This window comes from Heterodontus francisci, chromosome 20 (assembly GCF_036365525.1).
Source record: "Heterodontus francisci isolate sHetFra1 chromosome 20, sHetFra1.hap1, whole genome shotgun sequence".
In the NCBI taxonomy this organism is placed as follows: Eukaryota; Metazoa; Chordata; class Chondrichthyes; order Heterodontiformes; family Heterodontidae; genus Heterodontus; species Heterodontus francisci.
In genome coordinates this window covers 87260703-87276446 of record NC_090390.1, presented here as the reverse complement: position 1 = coordinate 87276446, position 15744 = coordinate 87260703, and the positions used below count along the sequence as shown (strand labels likewise).

General features: G+C 43.5%; 1 protein-coding gene across 1 annotated transcript in view; it reads left to right on the top strand.

Moving 5' to 3' along the window:
- The window catches only part of LOC137380812 (F-box/WD repeat-containing protein 1A-like), a 224887-nt gene that overhangs the window by 21889 nt on the left and 187254 nt on the right, over window positions 1-15744 (top strand). The window contains exon 2 of the mRNA XM_068053192.1: window positions 15174-15281. Coding sequence (XP_067909293.1) covers window positions 15174-15281 — 108 coding nt within the window. The remainder of the gene's footprint in view (window positions 1-15173; window positions 15282-15744) is intronic.

Sequence of the window (15744 nt, the reverse complement as noted above, 5' to 3'; positions counted from 1 at the left end):
TAAATGGGTGGTTGATGGTCGGCACAGACTCGGTGGGCCGAAGGGCCTGTTTCAGTGCTGTATCGCTAACTCACTAACTCACTCCAGGCATCCATCAGCGAGCTAAACCCCACATTCTCCCTTCCAGTTCTGCTGAATACCATGTTCTCCCGTCCCCACTGAGGGTTTGTGTTCCACTCCAGGATCTAGAGCACATAATCTAATCTGATACTTCATTGCAGTACTGAAGGAGTGCTGCACTGTTGGATGAAGTGTTAAACTGAGACCTGTCTGCTCTGTCAAGTAGATGTAAAAGATCCCATGGCACTATTTTGAGAAAGAGCAGGAGGAATGTGTATCATTTGACATCTATAATGCTATATTTTGTATGCCATTTATCTTGTGTAATACATATATGTATCTATATATTTTATTACATATATATGTGTGTGTGTGTGTGTGTGTATATATATATATATATATATATATATATTGACTTGGGGTTACATTTTCATTTCAAACATGAGATTTCTGTCAGGCCTGATGCTAGTCATGTTTCCGTCCTCATTGGTTACTGCTGACCTAGCAGATATATTGGCATAAATTATTCCTGTGTTATATGTGTCATATACTTTATACACTGGAAAGATTTCAAGAACTCCGCCCTGTATGTTAAAGAGTGAATTTCATTTCAAAGCACTCTTCCATTTTATCCCTGCCTGGACTACCCTTCTATGTGTGCCCCACTCCTATAGCTCACTCAGGCGCTCCCCTGTGGGCCCCCACCCTCCCCTAGCCCATAGCTCACTTGGGCGCCCCTTCCCTTCCCTCATAGCTCGCTCAGACGTCACCTCCCCACCCCCAACCCCCCCCCCCCCGGCCTCATAGCTCATACACGTTGCCCCCCCTTTTCCCCACTGCCCGATAACTTACTCGGGTCCCTGCCCCACCTACATTATTCATATGTGATTTTGAAAGCAAGTTTTGGTACACTAATCAACAGCAGCTGGTACCAAAGCCGATCTCGATCTAGTCATGCCCAATTTCTCCAAATATAATTCCAGAACCGATTGTTGGATAGTCTTCAGAAAATGGAAGTGTAGCCCATCTTCCCCAACACTGCCCAGAGGCTTTTAGCTGTTGGGGAGGTGTTTTCATGTTTCATATATTGTAAAACAATAGCACCAATGGAATTATCTTTCATAATAGTGTCAGCCGTGGCTCTGTAAGTAGCACTTTCACCTCTGAAGTAGAAGATTGTGGTTTCAAATCATGCTCCAGAAACTTGACCATATAACCCAGGCTGACTCTCCATTGCAGTACTGAGGGATTGCTGCACTGTCAGATGTACTGTCTTTCGGATGACACATTAAACCAAGGTTGGAGGGCTGTTTCAAGCTATGTAACACTAAGGTGAATTACTGATTGTTGTAGATTCCCTGAGGCACAGAATTAGAGATTGTACAAGACTTTTATTACAACATTAAAGCACATTGTGAAAATATTACAATACTTTGTTCTGATACAGTAAATAACCCCAGTGTCAACACTGGATATCCATCGACCATTGGTTTTCTGTAAGTTAACTGCATCAGCCATATAAGTACTGTGACTACAAGAGCAGGTCAGAATCTGGGAATTCTGCGGCGAGTAACTCGCCTCCTGACTCTTCAAAGCCTGTCCACCATCTACAAGGCACAAGTCAGGATTATGTTGGGATACTCTCCACTTGCCTTGATGAGTGCAGTTCCAACAGCACTCAAGAAGCTCTACACTATCCAGGGCAGAGCAGCCACTTCATTGACACCCCATCTACCACCTTAAACATTCACGCCCTCCACCACCGACACACAGTGGCAGCAGTGTACTATCTTCTAAATGCACTGCAGCACCTTCCAAATCCTAGAAGGTCAAGGGTAATAGGTACGTGGGACAATCACCACCACCACGTTCACACCATCCTGACTTAGAAATGTATCGTTTTTCCTTCATTGTCATTGGGTTGAAATCCTGGAACTCTCTCCCAAACAGCAATGCGAGACTATCTACACCATACAGAATATAGCGGCTCAAGAAGGCAGCTCACCACCACCTTCTTGAGAACAGTTAGAGATGGACAATAAATGCTGGCATTGCCAGTGATGCCCACATCCCATGAATGAATTTTAAAAAGTGCAGAAAATGCACACTTTACATTTAACTGTGTATTTCTGAATATATCCAGGTGCCATCCATAGTAGCGGTGTTCAAACTGCAGCCTCCTGAGTCTTATCCATTGAAGTCACAGAGCTTAATAAAACTCTTTATGAATTTTATGTATTTTACTCATGGGTTTGTCCTATTAACGTAGAGAAATTACAGTGCAGAAGGAGGCAATTCAGCCCGTTGTGTCCGTGCCAGCTGAAAACTAGCCGCTCAATCTAATTCCAACTTCCAGCACCTGGTCCGTAGCCTTGCAAGTTACAGCACTTCAGGTGCATGTCCAGTACGTTATAAAAGATTTGAGGGTTTCTGTCTCCACCACCATTCCTGGCAGTGAATTCCAGACACCCACCATCCTCTGTGTGAAAAAGTTTTTCGTCATGTCCCCTCTAATCCTTCTACCAATCACCTTAAAGCTGTGCCCCCGATAATTGACCTCTCTGTTAGGTGATACAGGTCCTTTCTGTCTACTCTCTAGGCCCCTCGAATTTAGTACACCTCAATTAAGTCACCCTTCAGCCTCCTCTGTTCACAGGAAAACAACCTTAGCCTATCCAATCTTTCCTCATAGCTGTAACGTTCAAGCTCGGGCAACATTTTTGTAAATCCCCTTTGCACTGTCTCCAGAGCAACTATGTCCTTCCTGTAATGCGGCGACCAGAACTGTACTCGATACTCCAGCTGTGGCCGAACCAGCGTTTTATACAGTTCCAGCATTACATCTCTGCTTTTGAATTCTATACCGCGACCAATAAAATAAAGCATTCCATATGCCTTCACTTTATCTACCTGTCTTGCCACCTTTAGGGACCTGTGGACATGCACTCCAAGGTCTCTCACTTCTTCTACCCCCCCTCTCATATCCTCCCGTTTATTGTGTATTTCCTCGCTTTATTTGTCCTTCCCAAGTGCATTACCTCACACTTCTCCAGATTGAATTCCATTTGCCACTTTTCTGCCCACTTAACCAAACCATTGATATAGAAACATAGAAAAATGCGAGCAGGTGTAGGCCAGTCAGCCCTTCGAGCCTGCACCGTCATTCAATATGATCATGGCTAATCATCCAAACTCAGTACCCTGTTCCCATTTTCTCCCCGTATCCCTTGATCCCTAAGACGTTTGTGTTGGACTGGAGTCACATATAGGCCCAGACTGAGCAAGGACGACAGGTTTCCTTCACTGAAGGACATTAGTAAACCAGTTTTGGTTTTTGTAACAATCCAGCAGCATCATGGTTACTTTTACAGGGTTCTGATGAAGGGTCGCTGACCTGAAACGTTAACTCTGTTTCTCTCTCCACAGATGCTGTCAGACCTGCTGAATATTTCCAGCACTTTGATTTTAATCTCAGGATTACTAGTTCAGTAACATGACCACAACACCATGGTAGTAGAAACAGTAAATGCTGGAACGATCTGGGCCAAGCAGTATCTTTAGAGAGAGAGAGACAGAGATATAGCGAGAATGTTTCAGATGGATGACCTTTGAGCGTCACTGTGTTCTGGTGCTAAACTTTACTCTTGAATATTCAGTAATCATATAGCTTCTGTAACTGATGTTATAGGTATGACGGGTAGGTCGTGCCTCACAAACCTTATTGAGTTTTTCGAGAAGGTGACCAAACAGGTGGATAAGGGTAAAGCAGTGGATGTGGTGTATATGGATTTCAGTAAGGCGTTTGATAAGGTTCCCCATGGTAGGCTATTGCAGAAAATACGGAAGTATGGGGTTGAAGGTGATTTAGAGCTTTGGATCAGAAATTGGCTAGCTGAAAGAAGACAGAGGGTGGTGGTTGATGGCAAATGTTCATCCTGGAGTTTAGTTACTAGTGGTGTACCGCAAGGATCTGTTTTGGGGCCACTGTTGTTTGTCATTTTTATAAATGACCTGGAAGAGGGTGTAGAAGGGTGGGTTAGTAAATTTGCGGATGACACTAAGGTCGGTGGAGTTGTGGATAGTGCCGAAGGATGTTGTAGGTTACAGAGGGACATAGATAGGCTGCAGAGCTGGGCTGAGAAATGGCAAATGGAGTTTAATGCGGAAAAGTGCGAGGTGATTCACTTTGGAAGGAGTAACAGGAACAGGAATGCAGAGTACTGGGCTAATGGGAAGATTCTTGGTAGTGTAGATGAACAGAGAGATCTTGGTGTCCAGGTGCATAAATCCCTGAAGGTTGCTACCCAGGTGAATAGGGCTGTTAAGAAGGCATATGGTGTGTTAGCTTTTATTAGTAGGGGGATCGAGTTTCGGAGCCACGAGGTCATGCTGCAGCTGTACAAAACTCTGGTGAGACCGCACCTGGAGTATTGCGTGCAGTTCTGGTCACCGCATTATAGGAAGGATGGGGAAGCTATGGAAAGGGTGCAGAGGAGATTTATTAGGATGTTGCCTGGTATGGAGGGAAGGTCTTACGAGGAAAGGCTGAGGGACTTGAGGTTGTTTTCGTTGGAGAGAAGGGGGAGGAGAGGTGACTTAATAGAGACATATAAGATAATCAGAGGGTTAGATAGGGTGGATGGTGAGAGTCTTTTTCCTCGGATGGTGATGGCAAACACGAGGGGACATAGCTTTAAGTTGAGGGGTGAAAGATATAGGACAGATGTCCGAGGTAGTTTCTTTACTCAGAGAGTAGTAGGGGCGTGGAACGCCCTGCCTGCAGCAGTAGTAGACTCGCTAACTTTAAAGGCATTTGAGTGGATAGACATATGGATGAAAATGGAATAGTGTAGGTCAGATGGTTTCACAGGTCGGTGCAACATCGAGGGCCGAAGGGCCTATACTGCGCTGTAATGTTCTAATTCTAATTGGGAAATAGTGACCACGATATATGTCTGCACCAGCTCAATGTGAAGCTAGGAACGGACAATGATCAATGTATTGGACTGGAAAAGGGTGAAGTTTCATACGATAAGGAGGCACCTGGGACACATGAACTAAACAGAAAAGTTAGGAAACAGATAAATCAGTAGTGGAAAATCTTCAGACATGAGATGGAGAGAATAAAAAGTAAATATTTTGTTGGAAACTGGAGCATCAAATAATAGAGTTCATGGCTAAACAGAGATGAAAACTAATCTGAAATTTAAAAGAAAGGCATGTGACATTAGGACCAGAAATACTAGAGTTAATCATGAAGGAGACAGAAAATGGAATGGAAAGGTGAGATTAGAAGGGTAAAAGAGAATATGACAATTCTTCTTCTTTGGCCTCTCCTTGTCTCAGGAGACAATGGGTAAGCGCCTGGAGGTGGTCAGTGGTTTGTGGAGCAGCGCCTGGAGTGGCTATAAAGGCCAATACTAGAGTGACTTGCGCTTCTGTCTTTTTTTCCTGCCAACTGCTAAGTCTCTTCGACTCGCCACACTTTAGCCCCACCTTTATGGCTGTCCGCCAACTCTGGCGATCGCTGGCAACTGACTCCCACGACTTGTGATCAATGTCACAGGACTTCATGTCGCGTTTGCAGATGTCTTTAAAGCGGAGACATGGACGGCCAGTAGGTCTGATACCAGTGGCGAGCTCACTGTCCAAGGTGTCCTTGGGGATCCTGCCATCTTCCATACGGCTCACATGGCCAAGCCATCTCAAGCGCCGCTGACTCAGTAGTGTGTATAAGCTGGGGATGTTGGCTGCCTCGAGGACTTCTGTGTTGGAGATGCGGTCCTGCCACCTGATGCCAAGGATTCTCCGGAGGCAGCAAAGATGGAATGAATTGAGACGTCGCTCTTGGCTGACATACGTTGTCCAGGCCTCGCTGCCGTAGAGCAAGGTACTGAGGGCACAGACTTGATGCACTCAGACTTTTGTGTTCTGTGTCAGTGTGCCATTTTCCCACACTCTCTTGGCCAGTCTGGACATAGCAGTGGAAGCCTTTCCCATGTGCTTGTTGATTTCTGCATTGAGACAGGTTACTGGTGATAGTTGAGCCTAGGTAGGTGAACTCTTGAACCACTTCCAGAGCGTGGTCGCCGATATTGATGGATGGAGCATTTCTGACATCCTGCCCCATGATGTTCGTTTTCTTGAGGCTGATGATTAGGCCAAATTCGTTGCAGGCAGCCGCAAACCTGTCGATGAGACTCTGCAGACACTCTTCAGTGTGAGATGTTAATGCAGCATCGTCAGCAAAGAGGAGTTCCCTGATGAGGACTTTCCGTACTTTGGTCTTCGCTCTTAGGCGGGCAAGGTTGAACAATCTGCCACCTGATCTTGTGTGGAGGAAAATTCCTTCTTCTGAAGACTTGAACGCGTGTGAGAGCAGCAGTGAGAAGAAAATCCCAAACAGTGTAGGTGCGAGAACACAGCCCTGTTTCATGCCACTCAGGATAGGAAGGGGGTCTGATGAGGCGCCGCTATGCTGAATTGTGCCTTTCATATTGTCATGGAATGAGGTGATGATACTTAGTAGCTTTGGTGGACATCCGATCTTTTCTAGTAGTCTGAAGAGACTGCGTCTGCTGACGAGGTCAAAGGCTTTGGTGAGATCAATGAAAGCAACGTAGAGGGGCATCTGTTGTTCGCGGCATTTCTCCTGTAGCTGACGAAGGGAGAACAGCACGTCAATGGTCGATCTCTCTGCTCGAAAGCCACACTGTGCCGCAGGGTAGACACGCTCGGCCAGCTTCTGGAGCCTGTTTAAAGCGACTCGAGCGAAGACTTTCCCCACTATGCTGAGCAGGGAGATTCCACGGTAAAAAAGTTCTCTTGAATGCAGTTCAAGAATTTTGTGCCCTTTATGCCCTTCATACTGTTTGTATCCCAGTTGATATTGGGATAGTTGAAATCCCCAACTATTATTACCCTATAGTTTTATCACTCAGACTGTTGCCTGCATATTTGTTCCTCTATCTCCCTCTCACTATTTGGGGTTCTATAGTACACTCCTAATAGTGTGGCTGCCCCTTTTTTTATTTCTCATCTCTACCCATATGACCTCATTCATACGGGCGGCGCAGTGGTTTGCACTGCAGCCTCACAGCTCCAGCGACCCGGGTTCAATTCTGGGTACTGCCTGTGTGGAGTTTGCAAGTTCTCCCTGTGTCTGCGTAGGTTTCCTCCGGGTGCTTTGGTTTCCTCCCACATGCCAAAGACTTGCAGGTTGATAGGTAAATTGGCCATTATAAATTGCCCCTAGTATAGGTAGGTGGTAGGGGAATATAGGGACAGGTGGGGATGTGGTAGGAATATGGAATTAGTGTAGGATTAGTATAAATGGGTGGTTGATGGTCGGCACAGACTCGGTGGGCCGAAGGGCCTGTTTCAGTGCTGTATCTCTAAACTAAACTAAACATTCGATGATTCTTTTAGCATATCATCCCTCCTGACAGCTGTTATTGATTCCTTAACCAATAATGCTACACCCGCTCCTTTTTTATCCCCCTCTCTATCCTGCCTGAAAACTCTATATCCAGGGATGTTGAGTTGCCATTCTAGCTCCACTTTAAGCCAAGTTTCTGTTATAGCAACAATATTGTTTTGCCATGTGTCTATCTGAGCCCTCAGATCATCGGCTTTATTTACTATACTCCTTGCATTTAAATAAATACCTTTTAACACTGCCGAATTCCTGTGCTGCAAACTTTTTAACCTTTGCTTCTTCTATCTTTCCGGTTTGAATTTCATGGGTCTGGTGATTTGGAAAAGGGCTATAGCATTATTGATGAGTAACTGTTAAATCTGAGCTGTAAGATGTTAATATCTGTAACTTGTGACTGACAGGAACATGGATTTAAAGTTGTGTCATTCCACCCCCCCCCCCCCCCCCCCCATTTTGCCAAATAAGGACCTGTACAGCTCTCAAACTATAAGTAATATCAAAGATGATGTGCTCCTGATCTACATAACGTTTTGATATTGCTTATGTGATGTGCATTCGATATGTACCTGTATCGACTATGCAGATTAGACTACTCTAAAGTATGCAGATTGTGACGTATCTTCTGGTGTGATACTGATTAGTCAGAAGGTTTGTAGATTTCAGTTATCATTGAAAAACAATAGTCTCAAAAGCCCTGAGCGCTGTGTAACAAAACTGGAATTTGACTTATTCAGTGATTGTTTAAATCAGTGGCTTCTGATTATAGAGAAATGCACCCTTCTGCATTACAGCAAAGGTCATTGGTGTTTTGTTTTCACTGAAAAAGAGAGAATTGCAGAATACAATCCCCAGAACATCAGTAAATCGATGCACGATAGCAGTAGTTGTCATTCTGTTGGTTATTAGCTGGACAGTAGGTTTATGTTAGGCTCTGTTTAGTCTTTGTAAATGAGCAGCCAGCAATTAAATACGTTTATCATAAATATTGGAACATTTTTAAAAATATAGCAAGTATAAAATAAAAATTAAAAACTTAATTTCTAGCAGGATCAGAATATAAATGTTGGAAAAAAATGCTCTTAAGCATTTATAGAATTCCTTTTATTTTGTTGCCTCTGTTTTAATTAAAACAGAGTTTCAGAGTAATTTGTGTTGGTGTTAATTGGAGGGTTAAGGACCTCACTGCTGTGCCACTGCTTTCAGGACCAGTGTAGTCAACAACTCATAGGCTGGGATAGCACTCAAAGTTGATTTACAGAATTGAGGGTTGAGCAGTGGAGGTGAAAAAGGCATAATGTTTTAAGAAACAGGCCTTTCATCTAGGTGTGCCAGCGTTTTTCTCCACATGAGCCAATTAGTCGAATCCCACCCTCCTCCTCCTTGTACTCTCTAATATTCCTTTTTTTTTAAAATCAAGTAACTCTTTTTAAGAGAATTTCTGGACTCTGCTTCAACGAGAATTTGTGCAAAGAATTCCACTATCTAAACACTGTCTGTCAATATGTTGTTTTAAATTCTCAGTGACTCTTGGTTTTTCTCTGGGCATTGGGTGGAGCAAGCAAAGAGAGACCAAATGAGGACTAAACATTCAAATAGAGCTGAGACAGGCCGCCGGTGGGATAAGGGGTTGCAAGCTAGAGATGAGAAAGAGAGACCGATCTCTTGTGTGTGGGAATTTGAGAGATTCTGGAGGGGCCAACCCAGAAGAGGGAAGATTATTTGAGTCTTGGATGGACTTAGCCTTTAGAGAAATTATTTTTTGGAAGGTAAAATAATTGTTTGTCGCAAAAGGTTTAATAGGTTGAGACTGATCAGCTCATAACTTTAATAGACAGATATCTGTAAGGCTCATGCATAACATAGAGTACTTGATCATTCCAGCTCTGAGAAACGTCATACTTCACTTACTAGTGCAGGAGTCACAAAAAGTTAGTATGCAGGTACAGCAGGTTATAAAGAAGGCTAATGGAATGCTATCCTTTATTACGAGAAGAATTGAAAATATAAGTAAGGATGTTATGCTTCAGTTATACAGGGCATTGGTGAGACCAGATCTCGAACACTCTGTGCAGTTTTGGTCTCCTTATTTAAGGAAGGATGTAAATGCATTGGAGGCGGTTCAGAGGAGGTTTACTAGATTGATATCTGCAATGAGCAGGTTGTCTTATGAGGAAAGGTTGGACAGACTGAGCTTATTTTCACTTGTGTTTAGAAGAGTGAGGGGAGACTTGATTGAAGTTTATAAGATCCTGAACGGTCTTGACAAGGTGGATGTGGAAAGGATGTTCCCTCTTGTGGGTGAGTCCAGAACTAGGGGGCACTGTTTTAAAATTAGGGGTCGCCCTTTTAGGACAGAGATGAGGAGAAATTTTTTCTGAGGGTTGTGCAACTTTGGAACTGTCTGCCTCAGAAGGTGGTGGAGGCGGGGTCATTGAATATTTTTAAGGCGGACGTAGATAGATTCTTGGGCAAGGGAATCAAGGGTTATCGGGGGTAGATGGGAATGCGGAATTCAAAACAGAAATAGATCAGCCATGATCTTATTGAATGGCCTACTTCTGCTCCTAATTTGTATGTTCGTATGTACTTCATCCAGCTCATTATTAGTAAGACAGGAAACCTCTTTCCTGGTTATCTTATTCTGAATGTAGTTAACTTTGAGTATACAGAACCCTCACTGTAATCACATTCTGATATGCATGGTCCTCTGCAGTTGCCATTGCCTGAAGTAGTCCATGCCACCTTATTGCACACACTGATTTCACTCACTGCTCAGAGTCCAATGCAGAAACACAATTTATACACCTATTGCTGTTATGCTACATCGTCATGACAGAGTGATGTATGGCTTGACCCTCTCTGCTTTGAAGTCTGAACTATTTTAAAGCACGTGGCTTGACTGGCACCAGTAGATGTCGCAATGTAGTCAGTAGAGGAACTGGAACCTTGCTGAATTGAGACATTGATGAAAATGGCGCATTGTCCCAGATTTTGCAGTCATAGACGAAGTGACGGCGTTCGCTGCTGACCTTGAAGAAAACTGCCCACAAAGATATACGAAGCATGTGATGTGGATTTCACCTTTCCCATCGTTGGTTTAATCAGCTGCCAACTAAAGGGAATTTCTGGCATCCAGCTCTGTCATCAAGAAAGCTAAGAAGCCAATTGCATTGAAGAATTCTCACAGCCAACCAGGAAGTAACTAGCAGGTTTTATTATTCACTTTTTGTAATTTTACAGAAAGTGAAATAAAGTTTTGGACATTCACATGAAATTAAGGTAGAAGCTGAAATATCATAAACTTAAGAATTTAAAAAAAAATTATGGAATTTTTATCATTGGAGAAATTTCCATAAATATAAAATTAGTTTTTCAGGGCCAGAGAGGTTGTGCAGCAGTAATTATTACTTAGTACACTATTAAAAACCCAATTGCACCTCATTCAACAAAGCTTAACTTTTTCAAGGGTTTTTACAGTGAGAGTAATAGAGAAAAACGTGGAAGTTCATGTCAATTTTGTAGTTTTTATTAATTTCCATCTGCGAGGACTTCATCAGCTCACCCTGTGGAGGAGCAGGGGATCACTGACAGCAAAGGATTTCCATGTTTAACTGCATCATTGAACGCCAGAATTCAACTAGATCACGTCTGGTCTTCCTCAATGCTATTTTCCCACACTATCCCCATATCCCTTGATATCTAGAAATCTATCAATCTCTGTCTTGAACGTACTCAATGACTGAGCCTCCACAGCTCTCTGGGGTAGTGAAGTCCAAAGATTCACCATCCTCTGAGTGAAGAAATTCCTCCTCATCTCAGTCCTAAATTATTATGAGACTGTGTCCCCTGGTATTAGACCCGCAGCCCCCCAGCCAGGGGAAACATCCGTCCTGCATCAACCTTGTTGAGCCCTGTAAGAATTTTGTATGCATCAATGAGATCACTTCTCATTCTTCTAAACTCTAAAGAAAAAATACATGCCCAGTCTCCTCAATCTCTCCTTATGAAACAATGCCGCCATCCCAGGAATCAGTCTGGTGAACCTTCATTGCACTCCCTCTCTGACAAGTATATCTTTCCTTAGGTAATTGGTTATCGGTGTTGGGTTATTTATAGTCATTTATGGCACAGGAGGAAGCCATTCGGCCCATCGTGTCCATGCAGGCTCACCATGGAGCTATTCAGTCAGTCCCACTTCCCCATCCCCCAATCCCTGTAGCCTGGCAAGTCTTAATTCCTTCAAGTGACCATCCAATTTCCTATTGCTAGGGTTTCCAAGATTTTTGTGGCCACATAGATATAGACAGCTTAGCTTCGAGCGCCACTCATAAACTTTAGATCCCTGTTCCCAGAAATTCCCAGATATTTCGGGCTCCTGATACTGACAGATCTCAATGTTTTGCTTTAGGACTTATCCATCAATGAGGTAACAGTGCTCAGAACAGCTCTTTTCAAACGGCTAGGCTCGCAAAACTCAAAAGGATAAACAGCGAATACGAAATCTAAACCCAAACAGGACTGAGTTGCCTGGGTTTGGGGCTTGGCCCACGGCTGCAGTTTGGACCCCTTGATTTACAGTCTATGGGCGTTCAGCCATGGCTCGGGGAGCACTTTCAGTTCTGAGTCAGAAGGTTGTGGGTTCAAGTCCTGCCACAGAGACTTGAGCACATAATCCAGGTTGACACTCCAATGCAGTAATCAGGGAGTGCTGCACTGCTAACTGAGGCCCTGTCTGCTCTTTCAGGTGGATGTAAAAGATCCCATGGCACTATTTTGAAGAGCAGGGGCATTCTTCCTGGTGTCCTGGACAATATTTTCGCCTTGATCTACATTACCAAAATAGATTATATGTCCATTTACCACGTTGCTGTTTGTGAGATCTTGCTGTGTTCCAATTGGTTGCAGTGTTTCCTACGTTACAATAGTGACTATACATCAAAAATTCAAAAATATTTAATTGGCTGTAATGCACTTCGGGATATCCTGAGGTCATGAAATGGGTTTTATTAATGCAAGTCTGTCTTTTTTTCAATGCACTTGCCCTTATTATGCACTTTGGCATGACATGACATGCAATCACAGACCAATAACCACCAATACTTCACTCCAGTATTATGCAGTTCAAAATTTAGTGTCTCCAGACACCATCCATGTTTGAAAGAATAAAATGTATAATTATACGTCTGCTTATTTTTCACGGTTCAAGCGGACTTATCACGAAAATGTTATAGTTAGGTTTTGCTGAAATCTGAGTGATAATTCTGAGATTTTTCTATTCATTCTCGAGATGTGGACATTGCTGCAAGGTCAGCTTTTATTGCCCATCTCTGTTGATACAAATCGAGTGGCTTGCTGGTCCACTTCAGAGGGCAGTTAAGAGTCACAACATTGGTGAGACTGGAGTCCCATACAGGCTCAGACTGAGTAAGGACAGGAGGTTTTCTTCCCTAAAGGGACATTAATGAACTATTTGGGTTTTTAATATAATGCCACAGCTTCGTGGTCACTTTTGCTGAGATCAGCTTTTAATTTCCAGATTTTTAAACTGAATTCAAATTCTCAAACTGCCATGGTGGGATTTGAACTTGCTTTTGCTGGATTACAAGTCCAGTAGCATCTCAACATTCCCGCTGTACTTACTAATTCTGTCATAGTTACTCCCTTGTCTGAGTTTAAAGCAGAAATTGTTCCACTCCTCACTGCAGACAGCTGTCTACACATCTGATGCACATGTGTCTCCTGCTCCTGAGGAGCCCTCCGATATATAGCAGAGCTCTAAACTAACACCACTCTGCTCAACTGTGACAGCTCACTTGGCAGCACATCAGCCAGTGTGAGAAGTGCAACTGCTCCACTGGACTGATGAATGCATTTGAGCATCAGCATGTGCTCCCTGCTTGGGGTTTTGCATGAGCAACAAACTTCCTCTGCTTGCTATTAATACAAATCTCCCTCCCTACAAACACCTGTCTGTGCGTACAAGGTGCATGTTGAAATTCTATTACATCGGATGATGATTGGTTTTTACTGCAGGCCAGTCTCCCATGTCTGGTGGCTCTGTGACTCGACAGCTGTCTGCAGAAAAGTGTGAATGGAGTCTGAAAGTTGAGACAAGTGGTTAGAATTGCAGAATTATTAGCTGGAAAAACACTGTAGATACTTCACATTGAGGGGTGTCCCTGTCAGTGATGAACCAATTGCAAAAAAGCATCCAGATAGTGGATGGGGGAAGGAGAAGGCAGCAAAAGACCATTTGACACTCTATATTTGATACAGAATTTCTCTGATATCATTACTACCTTAATTGAACATTTGTCAGAAATGCTGATTTTTCATTGATATTTCTATAGTGAAATTATTTTATATCAGCTGCAGCTGTGGTTTACAGATTTTTGTAATGTATCCAGGACTGTTTAATGTATTGGGAAAATTATGTCACAGTAGCTTTTTTGTCTAGGACTGCAGTCCCAATCAATATTCATTTCAGGGCCAGTCATCAATGCTGCAACAGGCTGCAGCACCAAGTAATGGGATGCAGGTTTCCCATACGGTGATGGGACATTAGTCTGTGTCTGTGATTTCCGCATCACGGTAATAGGACATTGGTCTGTATCTGCGATTTCCCCTACATGGTGACGGGGCATGGGTCTGTGTCTGTGATTCCCCTACACGGTAATAGGACATTGGTGTGTATCTGCGATTTCCCCTACATGGTGACGGGGCATGGGTCTGTGTCTGCGATTCCCCTACACGGTAATGGGGCGCGGGTCTGTGTCTGCGATTTTCCCAACCTGGTAATGGACACTAACTGTGCCTGTGATTTCCCCTACACGGTGATGGGACGCGGGTCTGACGGACAGGCAGCTTGTGAACAGAGATGGAAAGGAGATGCAAGTGGCCCCGGGCAGCATTATAGCTATCACTGCATTGTAAGAAACGTCAGTGCGCCTGAAGGTTGATGTGTTTTTAGTATGACAGTTCTTTCTTCAAGCTGCTCCAAGTACCAGTGAGAGAGATCTGTAAACCGCACCCCCATAGTTCACCCTAAATTATACAGCTCTAGGCACTCTGCGGGTGTAACGAAGTTTGAAATGACCAAAATCTATTATTGAACTAGTGATGTTTTTCGCAGTTCAATTGGACACAGCATAAAAAGTTCAAAAGCACAACGCTTTACTGAAATCCTAATGGCAGCAATAGCTTTGTGCTGCTTGCAGTTGCTATTTAAAGCTTTACTTCATGCATCACTAGGAATCTATGTGAAAAGATAGAGTTCCCTGCTTTCTTTAAAAGATACATTAACTTTTTACAGGGATCCTATGTAATGGGTATTCTGCTGTGGACAAGCTGTGCACTGCTGGTACTTATCGTAGTTATAAAAAGTCAAACTCACTTAGTGCAGAGCGCATGATCATTTTTTGGCTTTCCAGGTGAGCTCCTAACCCATACAAGGCAAAAATGATGCCTTGACTGAATTCTGTTAGTGACATTTCTGATGTGATGGATACAGTTGTTGGGAGTTTGGTGTCCGACTGACTCAGCTGGGTTTTCTGGTTCTGCAGGGGAGTGGGACTCAGGAACCTGTTGTAGAGTACAGGCTATGTCATTCTGTGCTCATCTGGTTTTAATGTTGTCTTTTCCCCACCCCCTCATCTCATTGTCCTCTTTTTCACAGTGTTCTGTGCCCAGGTCTCTGTGGTTAGGCTGCTCCAGTCTGGCGGACAGCATGCCCTCGCTGAAATGCCTCCAATCTTCGGGGACTGGCACTTTCACCACATTCCAGGTACACTCTCTCTCTCTCTCTCTTCCCACCCCCCCGCTGCTTGTCTGACACATCTCGAATTTACAGAAGAAATCTGACCCTAGCTGTATTCTGTGCCTCTCCTTACTCCAAAACCCACCTTGTTGAATCCTGATGATGCAGCAGGGTAATGGGACACCAGTGTCATTTTTTTCATATTATAATCCTCTATTCTTGTGGCGAGAATATACTTCTCACTCCATTTTTTGTGCATTTAATCCTTTTATAAAATTATTTATGTTTGCCTACAGAACAACACTTCAGAAGTAATTTGTTAGCTGTGAAGAACTTTGGGACATACTGGGAATGTGAGATGCTCTATATAAGTGCAAGTTCTTTGTTTGCTAAACTGAGTGTGGCACTTTTTCCAATTCTCCCACTAGCAGTCAACCAGAGTGTGATTGTCTGGTTAGTGCACAGTGAGATGCATCACACTCACACAGCA